Below are 26,404 nucleotides of genomic sequence, written 5' to 3' on the forward strand. Positions count from 1 at the left end.
TCCCCCTAGGTCTCTGTGTTCTACAACACTATTCAGGGCCCTAACATTAATTGTATAAGTCCTGCCCTTGTTTGTTTTATCAAATTGTTGTAATTTTAGATAACCTTCTTCACTGTCCACTATACCACCAATTTTGGTATCATCTGAAAACTTACAACCCATATTTCCTAAATTCTCATCTCAATCCTTTATATAAATGATAAAACAAAAGTGAACCCAGTACTGATCCCTGTGGAACACCACTAGTCACATTTTTACATTCCATATTTGTCAATATCTTGCTTCTCCTTTGCTCATTTTTAACTTCCCACCCACACACCCTACTTTGCAGATTTGCTACTCATCTCGGCAACATTGCAGGATTTTTTTAAATTTTAAAAACAATACTGTTTTGTTGGTGTGGCCATCACTGTCTGCTTGTACTTATTTCCCATCCCTGACTGTCCTAGAGAATTGAATTGTATCTTTTAACTTCCATCGCTCATTGTCAATTGGTTACTTTCTCAGTGGATCTTTTATTTGTTGAGGGAATATCGATTCATTGAGTATTGTGAAATACTTCTTTAGGGGCATACTATTTTCAAAGGGGTCAGTTTGCTGGTTTCTAGACGCCTGGTTTCCAATGCCAACAGGGTGTGATGAATTCCTGAACATGCTTATGTTACCATGAAGGACTCTCCTTCTCAATCTCTTCCCTTACCTAAAGCAAGGAGACCTCATATTAAATCACTACCAGAGCAGTCCTAATTTGAAACTTAATTTGAAATTGAATCCTGAGCAAAAGTACAATTGGAACTCAGTGTGGAATTTATGTTTCAATTTATATTTTTTGAGTCAAGAAACTGAACACTTGCAGAATTGCAGTTGTGTCCAGATTCTCATGATTTAAAAAAAAACTATCAAATCTCATCTATCTTAGCCTTTTTCTCTCTAAAGAAAATAACTCCACACTCTCCAATCTTTCCACAAATTCAAGTTTCTCATCTCTGGAATTATCCTCTTCTGCACTGTCAAGTATTCACAAGGGTATGTAAATAACAAAAACTCACATTGATGTCACTGCTGAAAATAATAATGAAGCAGGAGGAACAGAAACAGAAAGTTTAGAGAAATTGAAGTGTTTGGGTATATGATCAAATAGCACTAGAGGGCAATATCTCTCAAGCCTGTGAAACCGTGGACTTCATTAACTGAATTAGTGATTGATGGAGACTGGAAAGTTTTTAAAACACAGATGGTTTGAAGGAGATGAAGATATTGGGAATTAAGGACTTCTTAAAAAAATGTTTATGCACATGTAGGACATGGGTGTCATTGCTGGCTAACATTCAATACTTTTATCTTGTTGCTCTTACGAAGGTGGTGGTGAGCTACCTCTTGAAATGCTGCAGTTCAGGTGCTGTAGGTAGATCTGCAATGCCGTTAGGGAGGCTGTTCCAGGAGTTTCACCCCGCAGCAGGGAAGAAACGATGTATTGGCTTGGAGGGAAACTTGCAGGAGATGGTGTACCCATGTATCTTCCATGACTTTCTGGGTGGAAGCGGTTATGGGTTTGGAAGGTGCTGTCTCAGAATCTTTTGATTTATATCGCATGAACCTAGGTACTGTGAAAAGTTTTGTTTTGTGTACCGTACAGGCAGACCATACCATACAAATCGCATGAGGTTAATAGAACAGAGTGAGGAATACAATGTTACGGCTGCAGAGAAGGTGCACAAAGATGAGATCAACATTTAAGTTTAAAGCTCAGGTTGAGGTTCTGGATGTGAGTTTGCTCGCTGAGCTGGAAGGTTAGTTTTCAGACATTTCGTCACCATTCTCGGTAACATCATCAGTGAGCCTCCGACGAAGCTTCGTCGGAATCTCAGTGATGATGTTACCTAGAATGGTGACAAATCGTCTGAAAACTAACCTTCCAGCTCAGCGAGCAAACTCACATCCATTTAAGTTTAAAATTTGAGGGGTCCATTCAGAAGTCTTAAACAGCTGGGAAGAAGCTGTTCTTGAATCTACTGTGTATTTAAGCTTTTGTATCTTCTGCCTGACAAACGAGGTTGGAAGCGGTTTTTTTTAACCAGGCCGGGAGGGGTCTTTGTTGGCTGCCTGCCCGAGGCAGCAAGAAGCATAGACGGAGTCAGTGGCTTGCATGCTGGCCTGGACTGTGTTAATAACTCTGTGGTTTCTTACAGTCATGGGCAGAGCAGCTGCCATACAAAGCCATGATGCACCCTGAAAGAATGTTTTCTATGGTACATCTATAAAAATTGGTAATAGTCTTTATGGACATGCCAGATTTCCTTAGCCTCCCAAGGAAGTAGGGGCATGATTGTGCTTTTTTTGACCATCGCATCAATGTGAGCAGACCAGGACAGATTGTTGCTGATCTTCACTCCTTTTGAAGAATGAGAAAGTGGGATGAAGGTAATACTTACGTGGTTGGGTCTGTGCTGAGTTATCTGCAAACCAATCACAGAAACACAATTGTTACAGTGCAGAAGTAGGCAATTTGGCCTGTCGTGCCTGTACCAGCTCTTCAAGCGAGAATCACTATCTTGTACCAATCTTTTGCTTTTACCCCATTCCCTTGCATACCATTTCTATCCAAATAGTCATCCAGTGCTGAATTGGAGTTGAGGTGTTCTGTTGGCCTGATTGATTCCCACAGTGGTGGCACAATACAGGTATGTGTTGTAGTCTATACCACAAAGTGCTCACTATTGAAACTCCCCACCACAACAATCACTGAGCAGTGAAATTATTGTGGGTATTAGGCCCTCTAGATTAACACAGTCCTTTCAGTTGGTCCACTTATGCTTTCTTCAGCAATAGTTTGGGCAGAACCTTGTTGAGATGTTAGGGGTCTCATTTGTTGAGTAGAGATGGGAAGAGAGCTGCAGTGCCTCTTCCAGGGAAGATCCACAGAATATCAAGCCAATCAAGAAGTGGTGAGGTCACTAGAAGGTTGTTTTCATGAACCTGAACTCTGAACCACTGAGTGAGAGCTTTTAGCCAATCAGAGACTTGAAGCTCCTCCTGTGCTTAGAGCCATGGAGGAAGCAGTGGCTGTTGCTGGAAGTACAGCCATAAAGTTCCAGAATTGCAGGGGAACCAGGACATCAGCCCTCATTGCAACAGAATTGGAGTTCAAAAGTAGGGGATATCTTACTATTGTCCTACATGGTCTTGGTAGATCACAACTGGAGTATTGTGTGCAGATTTTGTCTCCTGAACAAAGAAAGCGTATACTCTCCATAGAGGGAGTGCAACAGAGGTTCACTAGGTTGATGCTGGAATCTGGCCTCTGAGGAGAGAATTGTTTGATTTGGGTTTGTTTCCTAGAGTTTAGAAAGATGAGATGGGATCTGATTGAATGTATAAAGTTCTAATGGGCTGAACAATCTAGGTGCAGGGAGGATGTTTTCCCTGTTTGAGCATAATATAGGGACACAGTTTTAGAATAAGGGCAGGATGGGTGTGGATGGGTGGGGAAACAATTTAGGAGTAAGATAAGGGGGAAAAAAAATCTTCATGCAAGGTCCGAGATAGTAAGAGCTGCTGATGCTGGAGTCTTAGAACACCGTGTGGAGCTGGAGGAACACAGCTGGCCAGGCAGCATCAGAGGAGCAGGAAAGTTGACGTTTTGGGTCAGGACCCTTCTTCTGAACCGTAAATGTTGTAAAACATTAGAACCACTCTTTGCGTGAAAAAAATCCCTTTTAAATCTTTCTCCTCTTGAGTTAAAATTATGCCCTCTAGCTTTGAACTCCGTCACCTTAGGGAAAAGACTTTTGATATTCATATGCGCCCGTCATGATTTTATAGACTTCTATAAGGTCACCTCTCAACCTTCAATGTTCCAGTGAAAAAGGTTCCAGTCTATCCAGCTTCTCCTAATAACTCAAACCGTCCAGTTCAGGGGCGATCCTTGTAAATTATTTTCTGCACTCTCTCCAATTTGTTAATATCCCTCCTATAATAGGGCAAACAGAAGTGAAGATACACAACTCCAAAAATCCCTCCCCAACGTCCTGTACAATTGCAACATGACATCCCAACTCCTATATTCAATGGTCCATGATCCTTTTGAATGGTGGAGCAAATATGAAGTGCCAAATAGCCTACTGTTACTGCTAGTTTCTGTTTCTGTGTAACACATGTAAGTGATGTGGACTATCGGGGTTCACGGTTTGGGGGTCATGGATGTCAGAAGCAAAGGCAGAGGGGCTGGACCCAAGTGACTATCCCCACCCAATGTCCAGTCCTTTGATCTGGCCTGGATTGTAATTGATTGATGGATTCCTGAGGAAAGAAACTGGCTTCAGGGGGATATCTAAATGCAGTGGCAAATGCTGACAGGCGTGTCTGCAGCTGGCTTAATCTCAGAGGCCCTGGATTCAGGCCCTTAAGTGGCTCTCAATTGTCCACGAGACCGGGTATATGGGCCTACCTGTCCAGAATTTAATGCTGATGGATGTTGGAAGACCGTGCCAGCTACCACTCCATTATTAAATGCCCATCCCATGTCCACATTCACCACTTCCTTTAACTGCAAAACCATCACTGAGGATGCATTCCAGAATCACAGACCTCACTTCTGGTACTCCCCTACGCTATTAGTAAAAGACCAGGAGCAGATAAGCCATTCACTGGACACAATCATAGTGTGGACAGAGACCATTCAGCCAATTGAGTCTGCACTGACCCCCTGAAAAGCATCCCGCCCCAGACCCTATCCCTGTAACCCTGCATTTCCCATAGATGACCCATGTTGCCTGCACATCCCTGGCCATGACAAGACAATATAGCATGACCAATCCACCTAACCTTACATCTTTGGACTCTGGGAAGAAATTGGACCCCCCCCCCCCCCCCCGCCCCTGCCCTGCAGAAACCCACGTAGACATGGTGAGAATGTGTGGAATTTGCACAGTCACCCAATCAAACCCTGGTGCTTTGAGGCAGCAGTGCTAGCCACTGAGCCACTCCTCAGTAGTACATCCAACCACAACGAAGAACAAGAGCAACTTGTTACATTTTATCTCCCAGAGTAAGAGTTAGGATCAGATATAGACCATTTGGCCAATCAAGCCTTCAATTTTATTTTCCTGTCCTCCATCCGTATCCCTTGGTTCTCGAGAGACCTTGAAGCATCCACAACACTGCAGGATAAATAATTCCAAAGATTCAGAACCTTCTGAGTGAAGAAATTTCTCTTCAGATCCGTCCTAAATGATCTGCTTCCCCCTCCCCTCCCTCGTGTTTCCCCCCCACCCCAACCCTCACCTCATCTAGGTAATGGCTCTGTGTTCTAGAATATGCACGCAGGGTGAGGTAACCTCTTAGTGTTGACCTCTCAAGCCCTTACAGAATTTTGTGTGCTTCAATATTAATCACCTCTCATTCCTCCAAGCTCCAAAGTATAAAGGACATTTCTGCAATCTGATGCTGTACTTAAGAGTTCTGTGAATGTCTGTGTGGTACAAATGACAGTCATGCTCCATGTGTATGAACAGAGACAGTAAATTTCAGATGGTAGATACTCAGTCATGTGTGGCTCCTTGGGTGAATGGGTTATTAACCTCAATGTTATTTTAATGTCCCCACAGCCTGGAACATTTGACCAAGCATTGGCAGATATCAAAGCAAACATTAATCAGCAAGAAGATGGAAGTTTACAAAGTACCTGGCTTCTCTCTGAGTGAGTGTGAATGCTTAATCTCCCTCTTTTTGGAAATGTTTTATCTTGACAATTACAATTAGCAAGTCATTCTCATCAAAGCAATGCAACTTTAATGGTGTGACAGGTGGATGTCAGAACTGCTGTGTCCTGACTCTCAGGGTGCCCAGATTAAAAGTAACGTGTGTGTCACTGGCTGGGTCAGCATTTATTGCCGATCTCTAATTGCCCTAGCGAGGATGACGCTGAGCTATTCTCTTGAACAGCCGAAGAACTTTGGGGAGTAGGGACACTGGCAGTGCTGGTGGGAGGGAGTTACAAGATTTTGACTCAGTGGCACTGAAGGAACGATCGTATAGTTCCAAGTCAGGATGTAACGTGATGGTGTTCCTGTGTGTCTGCTGCCCTTGTCCTTTTCTATGGAAGTGGTTGTGGGTTTGGAAGGTGCTGTCTAAATGGCCTTGGTGAATTTCTTCTGCAGTGCATCTTGTAGATGGTACACACTGTTGGTGCTGAGTGTCTGTGGAGGGAGTGAACGTTTGTGGATGTGTACCAATCATTGAGCCGCTTTGTCCTGGATGATGTCAAGCTTCTTGAGTGTTTTTGGGCCTGCACCATCAAGCCGTGTGGAAGGTATTTCTTTTCACAATTTGATGTATGCCATGTAGATGGTGGACATGCTTTAGGGAGTCAGGATGTGAGGTACGTGCTGCAGTATTCCTAGAATCTGACCCCCCTGTTGTAGTCAGTGTTTGTATGGCTGGTCTAGTTCAGTTTCTGGTGAATGGTAAGCTCCCATCAAGTTGATAGTGGGGAATTCAGTGATGGAAATGCCATTGAATGTCAAGGGGTGATGGTTAGATTCTTTGTTGTTGGAGATGGCCCTTGCCTGGCATTTCTGTTGTATGAATGAGACTGGACATTTTGTCAGGTAACTCTGGAATATTGTCCAGGTTTTTCTGCACTTAGGCATGGAGTGCTTCAGTATCTGAGGAAGAATGAATAGTACTGATCATTGTGAAATTGTCAGCAAACATCTTCACTTTTGACCTTTATAATGGATGAACAGTCATTGATGAAGCAGCTGAAGTTGGTTTGGCCAATGACACTCCCCTGAGGAACTCCTCCTGGGATTCAGATGATTGACGTGCAACAATTACATATTGTCCTTACTACAGTCAAAAAGTACCATTGCTTTGAGAATCCATATCCCAAAGAGAACCACTGCATATGGGATCTGTCTCTCAGTGAGAGCCAATATGTATGTGATTCGAATCCAAGTGAGGGTTAATAGCTGTGGAACTTGTACCCCAGTGAGATTTTAGTGAGTGTAGGACCCATCCCTAGTAAGAATCAGAATGTGTAACCCAGAGGGAGTCAGTGTCTCTGGGACCAGTACGCCTCTGAGAGATTGTGTGGAATCCGTAATTCAGTGAGAGATAGTATGTGTGGAACTCACATCCCAGTCTGAGCCAGTATGTCTAAATGGGACAACTATTCTACTGATTGCAATATGGGTTTCAAATATACTATGAAGTTCAAAGTATTTGGAAGTTGTACCCCAGACAGAGTCATTGAGTGTTAAATCCCTACCTCCTGTGAGACTCACCATGTGTGAAACTTTACCCCAGTGAGTCACTGTGTGTGGAACGTCTAATATATCCCTTAGACAAGAAGTAAAGATTGAGAACCAAATGGTTGTTTTTGGAGTGGTAGCCAGTGACTGCTGGGGTACCGCAAGGATCTGATTTTTGGACCCCGTCTACACAATATATATTAATGATTTGGATGAGGGACCAAAATATAATATCTCCAAGCTGAGTGGTCAAATGCATGGCAGGTGAAGTATAATGTGGTCAAATGTGAGTTTATCTGTTTTGATCTCAAACAAGAAGGGATTTCAGTGGTGGTGGATTGGGAATGGAGAGAGGAAAAGGACAAGGTGCAGCTTGCCACTAAAGAGGTCGTGTTGGGCACGCTAATGGGGCTAAAATTAGATGAGTGTCCTAACCCTGATGGGATGCATCGCAGACTACTAAAAGAAACGATGGGAGAAAAAGCAAGTGCACTCGTGGTAACTTACCAAAATTCACTGGACTCTGGGATGGTTCTGGCAGATTGGCATCATATTTGCTGTTTTCCAATGTTTGCAAAGAAAGTAGACAAAAGGCGGGTAACTATAGGCCCATTAGCTTAGCTTCTGCAGTGGGAAAAATGCTTGAATCTACCATCAGGGAAGAAATAGCAAGACATCCAAATAGAAATTGTCCCATGGGCTCATGAAAGGTGGGTCATGTTTAATTAATTTTCTGGAATTCTGTGAAGATATTATGAGCATGTTGCACACTGGAGAACTGGTGGATGTGGTGTATCTGGATTCCAGAAGGCATTCGACAATCATAGAAGGCATTCAAAAAGGTACCTCAGAAAAGTTTGCTGCATAAGATATGGGTGCATGGCTGTTACAGTTAAAGTATTAGCATAGATAGTAGATTCTTTGGTTAACTAGCAGAAAGCAGTGAGGATAAATGGTAGGCGATCAGTGGCTAGTGGTGTGCCTCAGGAATCCATGTCGGGAGCACAATTGTTTCCAATTTACATCGATAATTTGAGTTGAGGACCAAATGTAATGTGTCAGACTTCAGGGATGACACAAAAATGATTGGCAGAGAAGTGTGCAGAGGAGATTGAAAGTCTGCAGAGGGATATAGATAGGTTAAGTGAGAGGGCAAGGGTCTGGCAGATGGAGTACAATGTTTGTAAATGTGAGGGCATCCATTTTGGTAGAAGTAACAGCTGTGTAGAGGGACCTAGGCGTTCTTGTGCATGAATCATAAAAAGTTGGTTTGTAGGTGCAGCAGATAAATAAGAAGGCAAATGGAATATTATCCTTTATTGCTAGAGGGATGGAGTTTAAAAGGAGGGAGGTTATGATGCAGCTGCATAGGGGACTGGTGAGACCACACCCGGAGTACTGTATACAACTTTTTGGTCTCCTTAATTGAGAAGCAATACACCGGCACTGAAGGGGGTGCAGAAGCCATTCACTAGGTTGATTTCTAGAATTGAGACGGTTGGCTTATTAGGAGACATTGAGTAGATTGGGACTGAACTTATTGGAATTTAGCAGACTGAGGGGGGAATATCATAGAAACATACAAAAGTATGAAAGGAATAGATTAGATAGAAGCAGGGAGGTTGTTTCTACTGACGGGTGAAGCTAGAACTGGGGGGCATAGCGTCAAAATAGGGGGGAGCTGATTTAGGACTGAGTTGAGGAGGAACTTCTTCACCCAAAGGGTTGAGAATCGATGGAATTCTGTGACCAACAAAGCAGTTGAGGCTACATCACTGCATGTGTTTAAGGCAAGGATACATAGGTTTTTCAAAAGGAAATGAATTCATGGTTACGATGAGTGGGTGGGTAAGTGGAGCTGAGTCCTCAAAAGAACAGCCATGATCTTATTGAATAGTGGAGCAGGCTGAAGGGGCCTGATGACCCACTAGTGCTCCAATTTCTATGGTTTTGTTGCACAAGAACAGTCACTGAAAGTAAGCAGAGATAACAAGGTGTAGAACTGGATGAACACAGCAGGCCAAGAAGCATCAGAGGAGCAGGAAGGCCTGATGTTTTGGGCCTAGACTCTCCCTCAGAAAAGCTAGACCCTTCTGGAGATGGGTCTAGGCCTGAAACATCAGCCTTCCTACTACTCTGATGCTGCTTGGCCTGCTGTGTTCATCCAGCTCTGCACCTTTTGATCTCAGATTCTCCAACATCTGCAGTTCCGACTATCTCTGAATGTAAGCATGCTGGTACAGCAAGCAGTGAAGAATGCAAATATGTTGGCCGTTATGGTGACAGGATTTGTGTGCAGGAGCAGAGATGCTTTGCTGCAATTGTATAGGGCCTTGGTGAGACCACATGTAGAGGATTGTGTGCCATTTTGAACTACTCCTTATCTGAAAAGGGATATTCTGGCTATAGAGGAAGGGCAATGAAGGTTTACCAGACTGATTCTTGGGATGATATGACTGACATATGAAGAGTTTCACTATATAGTTTAGAATGTGGAGGTGGTATCATAGAAAACTATAAGAGTCTTAACAGGACTAGATAGGGTAAACATAGAAAGATGTTCTCAATGACTGAGGCATCCAGAACCAGGTCTCACACTGAGAGGAAACAGGATAGGCCAATTAGGGCTGAGAGGAGGATAAATTTCTTCACCCAGAGAGTGACGAGCTGGCAGAATTCTCCGCCATAGATAATGATTGAGACCAAAACATGTTTTTGAAGTATGAGATAGACATAGTTCTTAGGGCAAAAGAAAGCCAAAGATATGGCTCAAAAGCAGAAATAGGGAATTATTATGATGATCAGCCATGATCATATTGAATGATTTATTCCTGTACCTATTTTCTATGTTTATGTTCCTAAGCCAGTGACAGTCTGTTTGCAGAATCCATATCCCAAAGAGAATCAGTGTACTCTAGTGAGCGACAGTGTATATGGAACCCTGTCCCAGTGAGTGTCAGTGTGTGTGGAACCTGGATCTGACTGAGAGTCAGTCCATGTGGAAACTGTACCCCAGTGAGAGTCAGTATGTGTGGAACCTGTATCTCCGTCAGGGTCAGTGTGGACTTTGTACCAGTGAGTTAGTGTCTGTGAAGCCTGCATCCCACTGATATCAGTGTCTGTGGACCTTGTACACTAATAGGAGACAGTGTGTGTGGAACGTATATCTCAATGAAATTCTGAAACCCCAGTGAGATTCAGTCTGAAATCTGTATACTGCGAGTTGGTGTTTGTGAAACTGTAACTCTGACAGTATGTGTACAGAACTGATACCCCAGTGAGTCAGTCTCTGTGAAACATGTACCATGGTGAGAGTCAGTTGGTGTGGAACCTGTTACCCAATGAGGGTCTGTGTGTGTGTGTGAAACCCATACAGCAGTTAGTGTTAGAATGTGTGGAACTTGTATCTCAGTCGGATTCTGTGCTTATGGAATCTGTACCACAGTGAGAGTCAGTGTGTGTGGACCAGTGAGGTTGGTGGCTTAAAAAGAATTAGGGGAAGTACAACTAAAATTGGTATGACAAGTGAAAGTAAATTTCTTTGCAAGTTTATTTTTTGCCTGACTTTCTGTTTCTGCAGGCTTGGAAACTTTTATCCTTCAATTGGAATGAGTTCCTTGGAAATAAAAATATTCAAATAAAATGTTCCTTAGTAGTAAAAATTTGGATTGTGTTCGGTTTACAATCTTCAGTTAACTAATCATTGGTTCTGATCTGGTGTGTAAGACTGAAAATTAATTCTTATTTATGATTTCTCTTTCCCATTTCTGGGGATAGGCAGTAAACCAATATTCGCTACAAACCTACTGACTCCCAGTTATCTTGACTGCACTTCCTCACATCCTTATTCCTGAAAGGATTCCATTCTATTCTCCAAGTATCTCCATCATATCTGCTTTGAGACGGCAAGGAGATCTGCCAGAATGGCTCAGGATGAGGGCTTTTAGCGACAGGGTTAGATTCGAGGAGCTGGGATTATTTTCATGGAGCAAAGAAGATGAAGGGGAGATTTGATCAAGAGATGATAACTTTAGATAAGGTAATGGAAGAAAAGCTGTTGTGATTCACTCATGATTGAAGGGCTGGGACACAGGCAGGAACACTGGAGCAGGAAGAAGCCATTTGGCCCATCATTCAATCAAACCATGGCTGGTCTGGTTGTGGCCTCAACTCAACATAGTTACCCAACTCTGCCCTTAACCCTTGACTCCATTGTCTGTTGAAAATGACCGAATTCAACCTTGAGTACATTAAGTGACGCAATTTTCACTATCTTCTAGAGAAGAGAATTCCACAAACTAGCTGCCCTCTTGAACAAAATTTTCTCACAACCATTATAAGGCTTAGTCACGAATTGTGACCCTTAGTTTTAGTCCCTCCCACATGAGGAAATATCTTTCAGGTCTCCATCCTATCCCATCCCCTCAGGATCTTGTGTGTCTCAATAAGATCATCTCTCATTTCTCTAAATTCCAAAGCATACGGGGTCCAACTTGTTCAACTTCGCCCTGTAAGATAACCTTTCACCCCAGGAATGAGACGTGTGAACATTCTCTGAACTGATTCTAATGCAATTATGCCTTCTGTGAGATAAGGAATCTAAACTGTCCACAGTATGCCAGATATCATCTTACAAATGGCCTCTATTGCTTCAGTAAAATGTCTCTTACTTTCTTGCAACAACATCCTGTTCGCCTTCCTACTCACTTGCTGCACCTACAAATTAACATTTTGTGACTCATGTCCCTCAGAGTTCTGCAATTTCTTTCCATTTAACAATCTTGCTTGTCTATTGTCACTGCCAGATTGAACAACCTCACATTTTCTCACATTCTACTCCATCTGAGAAGTGTCTACCCTCTCACTATATCTGTATACCTTTACAGCCTCTCAATCTCTATGACAACTTTACTTCCTAATTACACTCCAGCTGACAGCAAATATAGCTCCCATACATTCAGTCCCTACATCTAAATGATGGATCTGATTTGGAATTAGTTTAGGCCCCAGCACTGATTCCTATTGAACTCCTCTAGTTCCAGCTTGCTAACTTGATGTGAGGCTTTGAGCCAGATATACAGGGGAATGTGAGACAGAATGTTTTTCTACAGCATGCAGTAATGAGCTGGAACGTGTTGCCTGCACAGGATTTGGAAACCATCAATGATTTCTAAAGGAAGTTGAACGGGTACTTGAGGAAAATACAGGGATAGATTAGAGAACTGTGACTAACAGTATTGCTGCACAGAATGCCTGCAGGGAGGCATTGGGCTGAATGGCATCCTTCTGTGTTATAACAACTCTCTGCCTCTGTTACTATCACAGACCGTCCCTTTTTTCCTGCCTTTTTTTTTCAGATTCTTGTTTACAGATCCGTTCATAGCATCACCACTCCCAATCCCTGTAAACCACAGCTCCACACTCATGACATCTCAGAGCTGCTTGAATTCTGGCCTCTTGAGAATTCTCAATTTTAATCGTTCCAATAACAGCACTTGTGTCTTCAGCCGCCTGAGCCCTAATCTCTGAAGTTCCCTTTCTTGTTTTCTGTCTCGCTGCCTTTCAGCAGTTCCTTAAGACTATCTGTTTTACTCACCTGCACAAATATTACCTTCTGTATCTCAGCATCCAATTCTGATTCATAATACTCCTGTGCAGTACCTTGAAAGAGTGGTATATTAGGGGTACTTTATAAATATCATTTTTTTCTTGTTTCTTTTCTCTGCTTCTGTACTTTCTTAGACCCTGTTATATCAATGATTTTTTTTTTCCAGTGCTGATGAAAGTCTTAGGTTTGAAATGCCAGCTTTGTTTCTCTCTCCACAGATACTGGTTACTTCTACTGTATTGGCTTGTTTCTCAGATTCCCAATATCAGGAAGAACCTACTTTTGTAGGTAAGCCTGGTAAATTGGACAATGTTGGCCGCTATATTCTGTGGGAGTGCTGACACTACCTTTTCTGTCCCATTGCAGGATTGATCACTGGAACAATGAGAAGGAACGGATTGTTTTAATCTGTGAGAAGACTCTGCTCATCTGCAAGTATGATTTCATGGTCCTTGCATACCAGTACTGTCAACGAGTGCCACTCAATTATATCGACAGAATCTATTATGGAGAATTCTCTTTCCCTGAGCGTTCCATCAGCAGGTAACAACTTTCCCCGGATCAATGCTATTTTCATACGTTTTCAGATCCTTTCCAACTATCTCTGCAGTAAGTCTCAATGCAATGTTTTCGCTTCCGTTTACTCTTGGGATGTGAAAGTTGCTGGAAAGGTTAGTATTTACTAACCATCTCGAAGCCCTGGAATCGATGCAACGCAGTCACTTGCTAAGCCATTTTATAGGTTCCATTGATATGGAATCACATTTTTTATTAAAGCCATAATTCACAGGCTGTGGGTGTCAATGGCTAGGCCAACATTTGAGGCCAATTAGGAATTGACTTCATTGCTGTGTATCTGGAGTCATATGTAGGCCAGACTGGGCAAAGAGTGAAATTCCCTCCCTAAAGGTGAACCAGATGGGTTTCTACAACAGTCTGATAAATTCATGTTCACTATTATTGAGACCAGCTTTTTCATTCCAGAGCAATTCAATTCAATTTCAAATTTCCCAATGGTTAGGATAGGATTTGAACTGCTGTCTCTCAATGATTGATGCTACTGGATGGTACTTCAATAACATGACCATTCCCACTAAGCCTATCGCTGGCTGAGTGAGGGACAGTGGTCTCCTTGAGAATTCAAATTCTCGCCAAATCACCCGCAATATGAAAGAAGGAACTGCATTTATGTAAGATAACAAAGTGTGAAGCTGGATGAACACAGCAGGCCAAGCAGCATCTCAGGAGCACAAATGCTGACGTTTCGGGCCTAGACCCTTCATCAGTCTAGGCCCGAAACATCAGCTTTTGTGCTCCTGAGATGCTGCTTGGCCTGCTGTGTTCATCCAGCTTCACACTTTGTTATCTTGGACTCTAACTGCATTTATGTAGCTCCTTTCTCATCTTCAGGATATCTCTCAGCCACTAAAGAGCCTTTGTACTGTTAGCACTATTATAATGTAGTAATAGCAACAGCAATTTATTTATAGTAAGCTACAACAAACATCTCTAAGGAACAGATTGTAATAAAACAATGAAAGGATAAATATTAGTGAAGGGAGCATATGGAATTCCTTTGCTGTTATAGAACATAGAACATTACAGCACAGTACAGGCCCTTCGGCCCTCGATGTTGTGCCGACCTGTCATACCAATCTCAAGCCCATCTAACCTACACTATTTCATGTACATCCATATGTTTATCCAATGACGACTTAAATGTACCTAAAGTTGGCAAATCTACTACCATTGCAGGCAAAGCGTTCCATTCCCTTACTACTGAGTAAAGAAACTACCTCTGACATCTGTTCTATATCTTTCACCCCTCAATTTAAAGCTATAGTCGTGAGAAGTCTTACTCATCTGAGATGCTCTTAGTTTAACATCACAGCAAACAGACGGCACCTCTGACAATGCAGCATTCCCTCAGTACTGGCAGTCCTGTGTCATTTGATGTTGTGCATGAGAGGAATGATAGCATCCAATCAAAAAGGAGCTTATCCCAATTGGACTTGAGTGATATCTGTCCCTGCTTTGGAATACATTAGAGTTTATTTTGGTTGCAATGTTACTATCAAGTTCAATTGCACTATGTCAGCACAGGCTGTTTGCACTAACTCCATGCCGTTCAGACCTCTATCACTTTCCACATTGTTTTGTGACATTTCCACTGGGTCTTGGGATCTTGACATTTCACCAGAGGAACAGAAAAATCTCAAAGAATGCTAATCAGCCCTTTGTTACACGAGAAGTTAAGTAGATGCTAATTGCATTCTCTCAATTCGGAAAACTTGATCAAAAACGTGTTTCTGAAGGGTTCTCATTCATTGCCCAGCCAGCTGGGGGCGCCATTGGACAGCTCTTGGAGCCTTGCAGCTGGATTTTTTTCTGTTTTCAGTACTCATGAAGTCCTGCCTCAATGGAGAGACTAGCACAGGGACTGCCTGTATAACCTACAGTGAAGGACCGATATCAGAAGCAGATCACACTGTGGAAACTTAGCAACTCGCAGCCTAGGTCTGGCCTCTCACCGCATGTTTCCATCATCTCCCTACTCCATTCCATTCAGGCTCTGGCCTTCTCGCTCTCTCTATCTCTCGCTCTTGCGCTCTCTCTCTCACTACGCCCCCCCCCCCCCCCCCCTCAACCCCAGCACCAGCGTCTCCCTTTTTCCTTCCACCTCTCTGCATTAAACATGCCTGTCCATGTTCTTTGGAATACCACATTGGCCCTCCTCAATATTTACAGTTCTTTCAAGTTTTGTGATGTCTGCAAAGTTGGAAATTGTCCCCTGCACAGCAAGATCCAGACCATTAAACATTTATCAGAAAAAGGAAGGATCTCAATACAAGTAGTTCTACTATAATGTGACAATTGCATTCTTGAGACCTCACGCTATAGAAAACCGCTTTGTAAGGAAATCACTATACTGTACACCAGAAAGTTCACGTTATCCAAACAGTGTCTACCAGCCAATTTACATTAACGAAACATGTGTTATAGCAGAAATACCTATACTCACCTTTGGGGTTCTCTTTTACATATCATCTTCCAGCCCAACAAATATCCATTGACCATCACTCACTGTCACCTATCACCCTGTATCCATGTTGCTATTGTCCTTTTTACGCCATGAACTTCCCCATATGTCTGAGGCAATTTATCAAGGACCTTCTGGAAATCTGTGTATACCGCATCAACAGCATTACGCTCACTAAGCCTTTCTTTTAAATTTCTGTAACAATGTTTACTCTGAGCTGTATGTGCTTCTAGCATTTTCAGCCTCTAACTCCACCATTTCTTTAAAATTTCCTCTTGCTCATCTGGAACGTTAACTTTACTCACGGAGCCTCTGATGTGCATTCACTCTCTGTCCCTGAGCCTCTTGGGACATTTTACAGATCATCACTAGCTGCTGCAATCACTAACAGTCAAATGTGACCAGTGTGCCAGCTGCATGTGACTTGTAGATCACACTTGCTTCAATGCTTTCTTTACCTTGACTGCAGATGGGGTTTGCAGATTCTTACCATGAGTTTGTATACTGCTAACTGTCTACCAAAGTTGCTCAAAATTGTAATTGGAAATTGGGTTTGTTGGAATTCAAACTGTACGTCTAAATCAAAATTGATTCTGTGCTACTAGCACCATGTTGTTTAAGTATTCAATATCAATCATTATTACCCTCTGGATGAGTAGATAGCTACAATTATCCTCCTTTGCTGAACAGGTCGTAAACCTATCCAGTCTTGAGCAGTGGAAAACAATCATGCGATATTCTGAGGAGCAGAGGCTGCTGTCTTAAACATGATGTAGTTTATTGTATGGGCAGATAGAAATATGGGAGCAGATGTAGGCCGTTCACCTGAATACTTCAGTTTTCAACATGATCATGGCTGATTCTACATCACAATGCCAAACACCCACGCTCTCTCCATATCCCTTGATACCTTAGGCTTTTGGAAACCTATCCATCTATTGTGGTTGTAACATGGCCTGGCTACTACAGTGTGGTAGATGCTGTTACTAAGACTATTGGATGATTGAGAATAACAGGTCCATATCCTTCAAGATCCAAAACATATTCTGTCTTTCCCACTTCAGATTCTTATGGGATCGTCAGATTGCAGTTTTTCTTTAAACAGTTTGGTACCATTTAACTTTTATGGCAGTGTTTGTTACTTTGTGCTGGAACATATGAGTTTTGTTTGGGGTGTGGCCATCTAATCTCGTGTTGTATGGGTGGTTCTGTCTCTCTCTTGGGGGGGGGGGGGGTGGCCCTGTCTCACTTTGAGAGTTATTCTGTCTGACTGTGGGGTTGGTTCAGGCTGTCATGGGGGACATTTTAGTCGTACTTAGAAGCATAGAAATTTAGAACGGAAATATACCATTCAGTCCTTTCAGCCTGGTCTTTGATTCTACTGAATGACATAGTTGATCCTCTATCTCAATGCAATATTTCTGCTTTCTCCCTATAACGCTTGATGCCCCTTAGAATCTAAATTTATCAATTCTGTTCTTGAATATAGTCGGTAGCCTCACCTCCCTTGCCTTCTGTAGGAGCACATTTAACAGGATGACCATTCACTGAGTGAAGCATTTTTTACTTGTCTTAGTCCTAAGTGGTTAACCTTGTATCTTGAGACTGTCACTGGTTATAGACTCCCTAACCAAGGGAAACATCCTCCTTCCATCCAATCTGCCCAGCCCTGTTAGAAAGTTTATATGTTTCAATCAGATCCTTTCTCATACTTCTCAAATCTGGTGAATACCACGCACACTCATAACACGACAGCTCTGCCATCTGCAGGATCAGCCTGCTGACACTTCACTGCACTCCCTCTGTGTCAAGTACACCCTTATGTTGGAAGACCAAATCTGCACATGATACTCCAGATGTGGTCTTGTCAAAGGCCCATAGGACTGTAGTAATGAATGTTTACTTCTGAAATTAAACACACTTGCAATTGAGGCCAATATACAACTTGCCTTCCTAATTATTTACTGCACTTAGTCAGTATATCACCATCTAAGTGATACTTTGCCCTGCTGGTTTTCACACTCTGTATAACTTCATTTATCCATGTTATACTGAATCGGCCCATGTATTCCCCAAATATTTATCTAAATTTACCAATTTATCTAAATCACCCTGAACCTCCTTGCATCCTCTTAACAACTCACAAGTCCACCCTGTTTTGGTCAATTGCAAAATTGAATATGTTGCATTTGTTTCCCTCCTCAAGGTCATTTATATGTATTCTGAACAGCTAGGCACGAGCAGTGGATTCTTGTGCCTCCTAGCTCACTGATGCTTGGAAAAAGATCCATTTATTTCTACTCAGATAGTAGGAACTGCCGATGCCGAAGTCTGAGGTAACAAGGTGGAAAGTTGGATGAAGACAGCAGGTCAGGCAGCATCAGAGGAGCAAGAAAGCTGATGTTTAGGGTCTGAACCCTTCTTCAGAAATGGGGAAGGGGAAGGGGATTCAAAGAGACAGAGGGGGAGACGATGATGGAAGGTGGATTGAGGAGCAAATAGGTGGAGAGAAGATGGCCAGGTCAAGGAAATGGGATGAAGCCAGTACAGGGGAGTGCAGGTATGAATTTGGAATGGAGTTTGGTCAATAGGGGAGGGGTGGGTAGGTGGAGGGAAAATGGACAGATCAAGGAGGCAGGGACGAGCTGGTTTGGTCTTGGGATGAGGTCAGAGCTGGGGAGATTTTGAAGCTTGTGAAATCCACATTGATACCATTGGGCTGCAGGGTTCCCAAGCAGACTAGGAGGTGCTGTTCCTGCAACCTTCGGGTGGCATTGTTGTGACACTGGGGGAAGTCTCCTCCAATGTACTAATTACTACCTAATGTGCGATACCTTATCAAATTGCAAAGGTCTCTAGTGCCACAACGATGCCACCCGAAGGCTGGAGGAACAGCACCTCCTATTCTGCTTGGGACCCCTACAGCCCAATGGTCTCAATGTGGACTTCACCAAGCTTCTAAATCTCCCCACCCCTGACATCATCCCAAAACCAGCCCAGCTTGTCCCCACCTCCTTGACCTGTCTGTCCTTTCTCCCACCTATCCACTCCTCCAACCTCACTGATCAAACCCCACCTCCTACCTACCAGCCTCATCCGGGTCTCCTTGACCTGTCCGTCTTCCCTCAATTGACCAACCCCATCCCAACTTCCTACCTACACTCACCTGTACTTTATCCCCACTTCCTTGACCTGTCTGTCTTCTCTCCGCCTATCTGCTCCACTATCTACCTTCCATCATCACCTCCACCCCGCTTCTCCCGCCCCCCCCCCCACATCTCTATTTATTTCAGAATCCCCTTCCCCTCCCTATTTCTGAAGAAGACCCAAAACATCAGCTTTCCTGCTCCTGTGATGCTGCCTGGCCTGTTGTGTTCATCCAGCTCTAAACCTTGTTATATCATTTATTTCCACTTTTTTCTCCTATTTATCAACAAATTCAGAACTTAATGTGCTTCATTCTTTCCCTCTAAACTCTGATGGGTGACCTCATCAAAAACCTTCTGAAAATACACCTCAACCACTGGTTTTTCCTCATCTATTCTTTTCTTTACATACTCAAAAATCTTCAGTAGACTTGTTAGGAATAATTTATTCTCATCAATGTGCTCCAGGTTTGAATAATCCAATTAATGCATTTCAAGTGATCTGTTGTGCCTTTGAAAACAGGCTCCAGCATTTTCCCCTCTACTGATGTTAGGCTAAGTGGTCTATAGTTCTATTTATTCTCTCCACCCCTTGTTTTAAATGGTGGGGTTACATTTGCCACCCTGCAATCTATATAGGAACAGATCCAGAGTCTGTAGAATTTTGGAAAATGACCACCAAAGCATCAAATATTTCCAGGGTCAATTCTTTTGGTACTCCGGGATATACATTATCAGCATCTGGTGATTTGTTGGCCTTTAACACCACTAATTTTCCTTGCACTATTTAATCCCGAATACTGACTTCCTTCAATTCCACCCTCTTGCTAGAACCCTGGTTCCCTAACATTTCTGGCAGGTTATATCTGTCCTCTTTTTCATAAAGACAGAATTCAAGTAACAAGCCAGGTCAATATTAGGAGAAGCTGTGAATCTAATATGTTTGGATTTTCACAAGCCATTTGATAAGGTACCACACATTTGGTAGCAAATAATTTATTAGCTTAGATAGAGGATTTGCTAACTAGTAGAAGACAAGGAGTTGGGATAAGAAGGATTTCTTTCAGGATTGCAACCCCCTGTAACTAGTGGAGTGCCACAACTTTAGCACCGGTGCCATATTTATAACACAGAGTAGTGATTTAGATTAGGAAAGTGAATGCATTTTCTCCATTTCTGTGGTTGACACAGCAATAGGTGAGGATGACAGTCAGCAGAGTGATACAGGTACATTAGCTGAGTGGAAAGAAAAATTTGGCCGATGGAAATTAATAAGAGGAAATGTGAAGTTGTGTACTTTAGCAGGAAGAAGAGGAACTGAAAATTATGCAAGTGGAGAATGCCTGCAGAAAGCTATGGAATGGAAGCATTTGAGAGTTCTCATCCATGAACCAGAAAAAGCTAGCATTCAAGTTCAATGAGCAATTGAAATGCAAATGGAATGCTGTCTTTATTTCACAGGAAATGAAGAATAAACATGGGGAGGTTTTGCAAAAACCAAACAATGCATGACTCAGACCACAACTGGAATACAGTGAAGACAGTGTACACTTTTGGGTTCTTTATCTAAAGAAAGGTGTACTGTCATTGGAGGCAGTCCAGAGAAGGTTCACTAGGCTGGAACATAGAACCTAGAACAATACAGTGCAGAACAGGCCCTTCGACCCTCGATGTTGTGCCGACCTGTGAACTAATCTAAGCCCCTCCCCCTACACTATCCCATCATTAGCCATGTCTTTATCCAAGGACTGTTTAAATGCCCAGAATGTGGCTGAGTTAACTACATTGGCAGGCACAGCGTTCCACGCTCTTACCAGTCTGAGTAAAGAACCTGCCTCTGACATCTGTCCTAAATCTATCACCCTTCAATTTGTAGCTATGCCCCCTCGTACAAGCTGACATCATCATCCTCAGAAGAAGACTCTCACTGTCCACCCTATCTAATCTTCTGATCATCTTGTATGTCTCTATTAAATCCTCTCTTAGCCTCCACTTCTCCACTGAGAACAGACCCAAGTCCCTCAGCCTTTCTTCATAGGGCCTGCGCTCCAGACCAGGCGATATTCTGGTAAATCTCCTCTGCACCTTTTCCAATGCTTCCACATCCTTCCTGTAATGGGGTGACCAGAACTGCATGCAATATTCCAAATGAGGCCGCAGTAGTGTTTTGTGCAGTTGCAGCATGACATCACGGCTCCGGAACTCAATCCCTTTACCAATAAAACCTAATGCACCGTAAGCCTTCTTAACAGCACTATCAACCTGGGTGGCAACTTTCAGGGATCTATGTACATGGTCACCAAGATCCCTCTGCACATCCACACTACTGAGAATCTTTCCCTTGACCTGGTATACTGTCTTCCTATTATTCCTCCCAAAGTGAAGCACCTCACATTTACCCGTATTAAACTCCATTTGCCACCTTTCGGCCCAATTCTGCAGTTTATCCAAGTCTCCCTGCAACATTCTTCCACACTGTCCACCACTCTAGTGTCATCTGCAAACTTACTAACCCATCCACCAATGCCTGATTCCAAGTCATTTATAAAAATGACAAACAGCAGTGGTCTCAAAACAGATCCTTGAGGCACACCACTAGTAACCGGACTCCAGGCTGAATATTTTCCATCAACCACCACTCGTTGCCTTCTTACAGAAAGCCAGTTTCTAATCCAAACTGCTAAATCTCCCTCAATCCCGTGCCTCTGTATTTTCTCCAATCGCCTACCATGTGGAACCTTATCAAGGGCTTTACTGAAGTCCATGTACACCACGTCAACTGCCCTACCTTCATCCACATGCTTGGTCACCTTCTCAAAAAACTCAATGAGTTTAGTGAGACCCGACCTGCCCTTGACGAATCCATGCTGACTATCTCCAATCAAACTGTTGCTTGCTAGATGATTGTAAATCCACTCTCTTATATTCCTTTCCAAAATTTTTCCTACAACAGACGTAAGGCTCACAGGTCTATGATTACCTGGGTCATCCCTACTGCCCTTCTTGAACAAGGGCACAACATGTGCAATCCTCCAGACCTCTCATACTAAACCTGTAGACAATGAGGACTCAAAGATCAAGGCCAAAGGCTCTGCCACCTCCTCCCTAGCTTCCCAAACAATCCTCAAAAATCCCATCTGGCCCAGGGGATTTATCTACCTTATCACCTTCTCGAATTGATAACACCTCCTCCTTATTAACCTTAATCCTTTCAATTCTAGTAGCCCATAACTCAGTCATCTCCTCTACAATATTCTCCTGTTCCTCAGTGAAAACAGATGAGAAATAATCATTTAGCACCTCTCCTATCTCCACAGGGTCCACACACAACTTCCCACTTCTGTCTTTAACTGGCCCAATTCCTATCCTAGTCATCCTCTTATTCCTCACATACCATTAGAAAGCTTTAGGGTTCTCCTTTATTCTACCTGCCAATGTCTGCTCATGTCCCCTCCTTGCTCTTCTTAACTCTCTCTTTACATCCTTCCTAGCTAATCTGTAACTCTCCATCGCCTCATCTGAATCATCTCGTCTCATCGCCACATAAGCCTCCCTCTTCCGCTTAACAAGAGATACAATTTCTTTAGTAAACCACGGTTCCCTTACCTTATCGCTTCCTCCCTGCTTGACAGGGACATACCTGTCAAGGACATGCAATATCTGTTCCTTAAACCAGCTCCACATTTCGATTGTCCCCATCCCCTGCATTTTGCTAACCCATTCTAGGCCTCCTAAGTCCTGCCTAATCGCATTATAATTGCCCTCCACCCGCCCCCCCTCACACCTCTAACTCTTGCCCTGTGGCATGTTCCTATCCCTTTCCATTGCTAAAGTAAACATTACAGAATTATGGTCACTCTCTCCAACGTGGTCACCTACCACTAAATCAAAAACCTGGCCTGGTTCATTACCAAGTACCAGATCCAGTATGGCCTCCCCCTTTGTTGGCCCTTCGACATACTGAGTCAGGAAACCGTCCTGCACACATTGGACAAAAACTGATCCATCTGACGTACTAGATTTATAGCATTTCCAGTCAATGTTAGTGAAGTTAAAGTCTCCCCATAATGACCACCCTGTTCTTCTTACTCCTGCCCAGAATAGTTTTGCCGTTCCTCTCCTCCACATCCCTGGAACTTTGCAGGGGCCTATAAAAAAACTCCCATCTCTCCTCTCCTGTTTCTGACCTCAGTAGTCAAGTCCTCATCAAAGTTCTTTCAGCCACCGTTATGCTGTCCTTGACTACCAAAGCCACACATCCCCCTCTTTTACCTGTGACAGTGAAGTCCTGACCATGTCCTCCCAATGCTCATCCTCCTGTGTACTAGGACTAAAACTCAGTTTCCCATCCCATGGTCTGCCTTATGAAAGGAGGCATGGTAGTTTGAGCCTGTACTCATTGAAATTTAGAAGCATGGGAGGTGATCTCATTGAAGCATGCAAGATTCTTGGGGTCTTGACAGGTTAGATGAGGAAGGGTAGTTTTGCTTGTGGGAGAATTTAGGACCAGAGGGTATAATCTCTGAATAATGGATTGCTCATTTAAAGTAGCGGTGTGGAGGATTTTCATCTCTCAGACAGTAGTGAACCTGTGAAGTTCTTTACCACAGAGGACTGTTGAAGCTTGTCCCCCTTGTTTAGATTCAGGGTTTTAGTTTTAATTTGACTACTTCACTCTTAATGAAGATTTTTTTTTAAATCACATTATGATTGCTGTGTCCCAGGGGACCCTACATAACAAGATTGCTGATTAATCCTCTTAAATTGTACAGTACCCAGTTCAGAATATCATGTTCTCTGCTAATCCCTCAATATATTGGCCTTAAAAACCATCAGAGACACACTCCAGGAAATCTTTCTCCACAATATTATTGCTGTGTAAATTGATGTTGGGGGGTGGGGGGGGGGTGGTGGGTTGATGGGTGAGCTATAGAAAATCCCCCATAATGTTTTCTGCTCCTTGTTGTCTCTTATAACACTCTTGCAATTCCACATGATGATTTTCCGAGCCAATACCTCTTCTCAGGATTGCATTAATTTCATCCTTTTCCAAAACACTCTTCCATCTCCTTTCCCTTTTTACCTGTCCTCCCTAAATGACAGTCGGTCATGAATGTATAGGGAGTACAGTAAGGGGCTTACTCTGCCCATTCAGTCTTTACCTGAGGTGTGACCACCTCACCATACGTGGCAATCTCATCATCTACACACGTAACCAGGGAAACTGAAAATGGCCACGACTTCCCATATGGCGTGGGCTGCTCTGCCATCTCCATACTAGCCTTGTTAGTTGCTCCTTTTAAAGAATAATAATTAGGCTAGAGGCTTTATTTCACTCCCACTGCAATGCAAGGCCCTTGCCTTAAGTCTCAAGAAACCTTACTTTAAGACTTAACTTTATTTCCTTTACATTACTTTCATTATTTTATTAGATCGGCCCTAAGTTGCTCAGTTAAATCCAAGTATAGCAATTTGTTTGTAAGTGTATACTTTTCTGATTTACATCAGTTTGTTTACAGTCCCTAACAGCAGTTTGTTATTAACTAATGAACTTATGGTTTTCCTGTTTGGCAAAATTCCTTGCTTTTCCACTTGGTTTGAAACTCTGTGCCAGCTGCACCATTGTAGGTCCTACTGCGTCTCTGACTCCGAAGGGAAGTGGTGTGGACTGCAAGCCTCAGCCACCATTCATAGCCTTCTGCCCCAGCTGTTCCCTCACAGGTCTCCCTGTCTGTCTGACTCCGAAGGGAAATGGTGTGTACCACAAGCCACAAGCCTCAGGCCTGGTTTAAAGACTCCTGGCTCAACTGCTCCCTTGCAGGTCTCACGGTTTCTCTGACTCTTAAGGGAAGTAGTCTTATGTTACCAGGACTCAACTGGCAGCCTCCAAATAAATCCTTTCAGTGAGGCATGGTGGTTAGAACTGCTGACTCGCAGCGCCAGGGGCCCGGGTTTGATCCCACCCTCAGGTGACTGTGTGGAGTTTGCACATTCTCCCCGTGTCTGCGTGGGTTTCCTCCGGGTGCGCTGGTTTCCTCCCACAGTCCAAAGATGTGCAGGTTAGGTGGATTGGCCATGCTAAATTGCCCATAGTGTTCAGAGATGTGTAGATTAGGCGGGTTATAGAGGAATGGGTCAGGGCGAGATGCTTTGAGCGTCAGTGTGGATTTGTTGGGCCAAAGGGCCTGTTCCCACACTGTAGGGATTTTATGAAATCTATGATTGGAAGTGGGATCTCCTTCAGTGTTCCTACAGTGCTGGTTTGAAATGATGTTGGTCAGAAGCCAGTTGAGAGACTGAAAAAAGTGGAGAACAGGAATGGAGCTGTCTCATTGAGGGAAGATGCTGCAGACAGCACCACTGCTGATACCTGAGCTGTGACCTCAATCCATGTTATTGAGTAGTGGAAACATTTAATAGGAAAATTTAAGCTGGCAGAGGCTCGAGACGGGTTTGAACAAGTTGTGACCGCCAGGTGTTTGCAGCATTCAGCTCAGTGTTTTACCGATATTATCTGGCTGGCTTCGTACACCGAACAATTCCTGATACTTTCAGATGCCTTCAAAAGAAATGGGAAGGAAAATCTTCCTGAGGGGGAAAAAAAAATCACTTCATTAATGAAATACCAAATCTTTCAGAACTCACACCAGCCTTGAGACTTCTTTAGTGCCAGCATAGGACACTGTACACTAACGTAAGATAAAGCGTCACATACACATAGAGACACAATCAGATAGAGATTCATGGATACAGCCACACACCAACATTGACAGGCAGTCTCAGATACACATCCAGCCATAAGCTGTCTCTCATAATCAAAGTCTCTGGCAAACACAAACATACAGTCAAACTGATACTGGCACAAAGTCACTCATAAATACAGGTATGTAGAGTCACACAGAGGCTCAGAAACATATGCGCACAATCACATGAACAGTTACATGCACAGAGACAGAGGCACGTACATAGAGGGGCACACACAAAGTCACACAGAGACAGAGGCACGTACATAGAGGGGCACACAAAAAGTCGCACAGAGACAGACAATCATAGTGAGACATACAGTTACTCATTGTCAGAAGGAAACAGACACTACACACAAATGCTCCCACATGCACATTCTGTATCATACACACGTGAGCACTCACGTTGACGCACATAAACGCAAAGATATACACACAAACCCAAAACACAGGCGTACAATCAAGAAGGTTCTCTCACTGTCTGTCTCTCTCTCATACTCAAACTCTCGATCTCACTCTCTCTCACTCGCTCTCGCTCTCTCTCTCACGCTCTCTCACGCTCTCTCACGCTCTCTCACGCGCTCTCACGCTCTCTCACGCACTCTCTCACTCTC

The 26,404-nt window shown here is 43.3% G+C and overlaps 1 protein-coding gene across 2 annotated transcripts in view; it reads left to right on the forward strand.

The window, feature by feature from the left end:
* tprg1 (tumor protein p63 regulated 1) overlaps nt 1–26,404 on the forward strand; it is a 98,256-nt gene that overhangs the window by 33,672 nt on the left and 38,180 nt on the right. For both annotated transcript variants that reach the window (XM_059650897.1, XM_048542413.1), the window contains exons 2-3: nt 5,607–5,698; nt 13,228–13,404. In XM_059650897.1, the coding sequence (XP_059506880.1) occupies nt 5,607–5,698; nt 13,228–13,404 (269 nt within the window). The remainder of the gene's footprint in view (nt 1–5,606; nt 5,699–13,227; nt 13,405–26,404) is intronic.

The sequence above is a fragment of the Stegostoma tigrinum genome, chromosome 14 (genome assembly GCF_030684315.1).
Source record: "Stegostoma tigrinum isolate sSteTig4 chromosome 14, sSteTig4.hap1, whole genome shotgun sequence".
In the NCBI taxonomy this organism is placed as follows: Eukaryota; Metazoa; Chordata; class Chondrichthyes; order Orectolobiformes; family Stegostomatidae; genus Stegostoma; species Stegostoma tigrinum.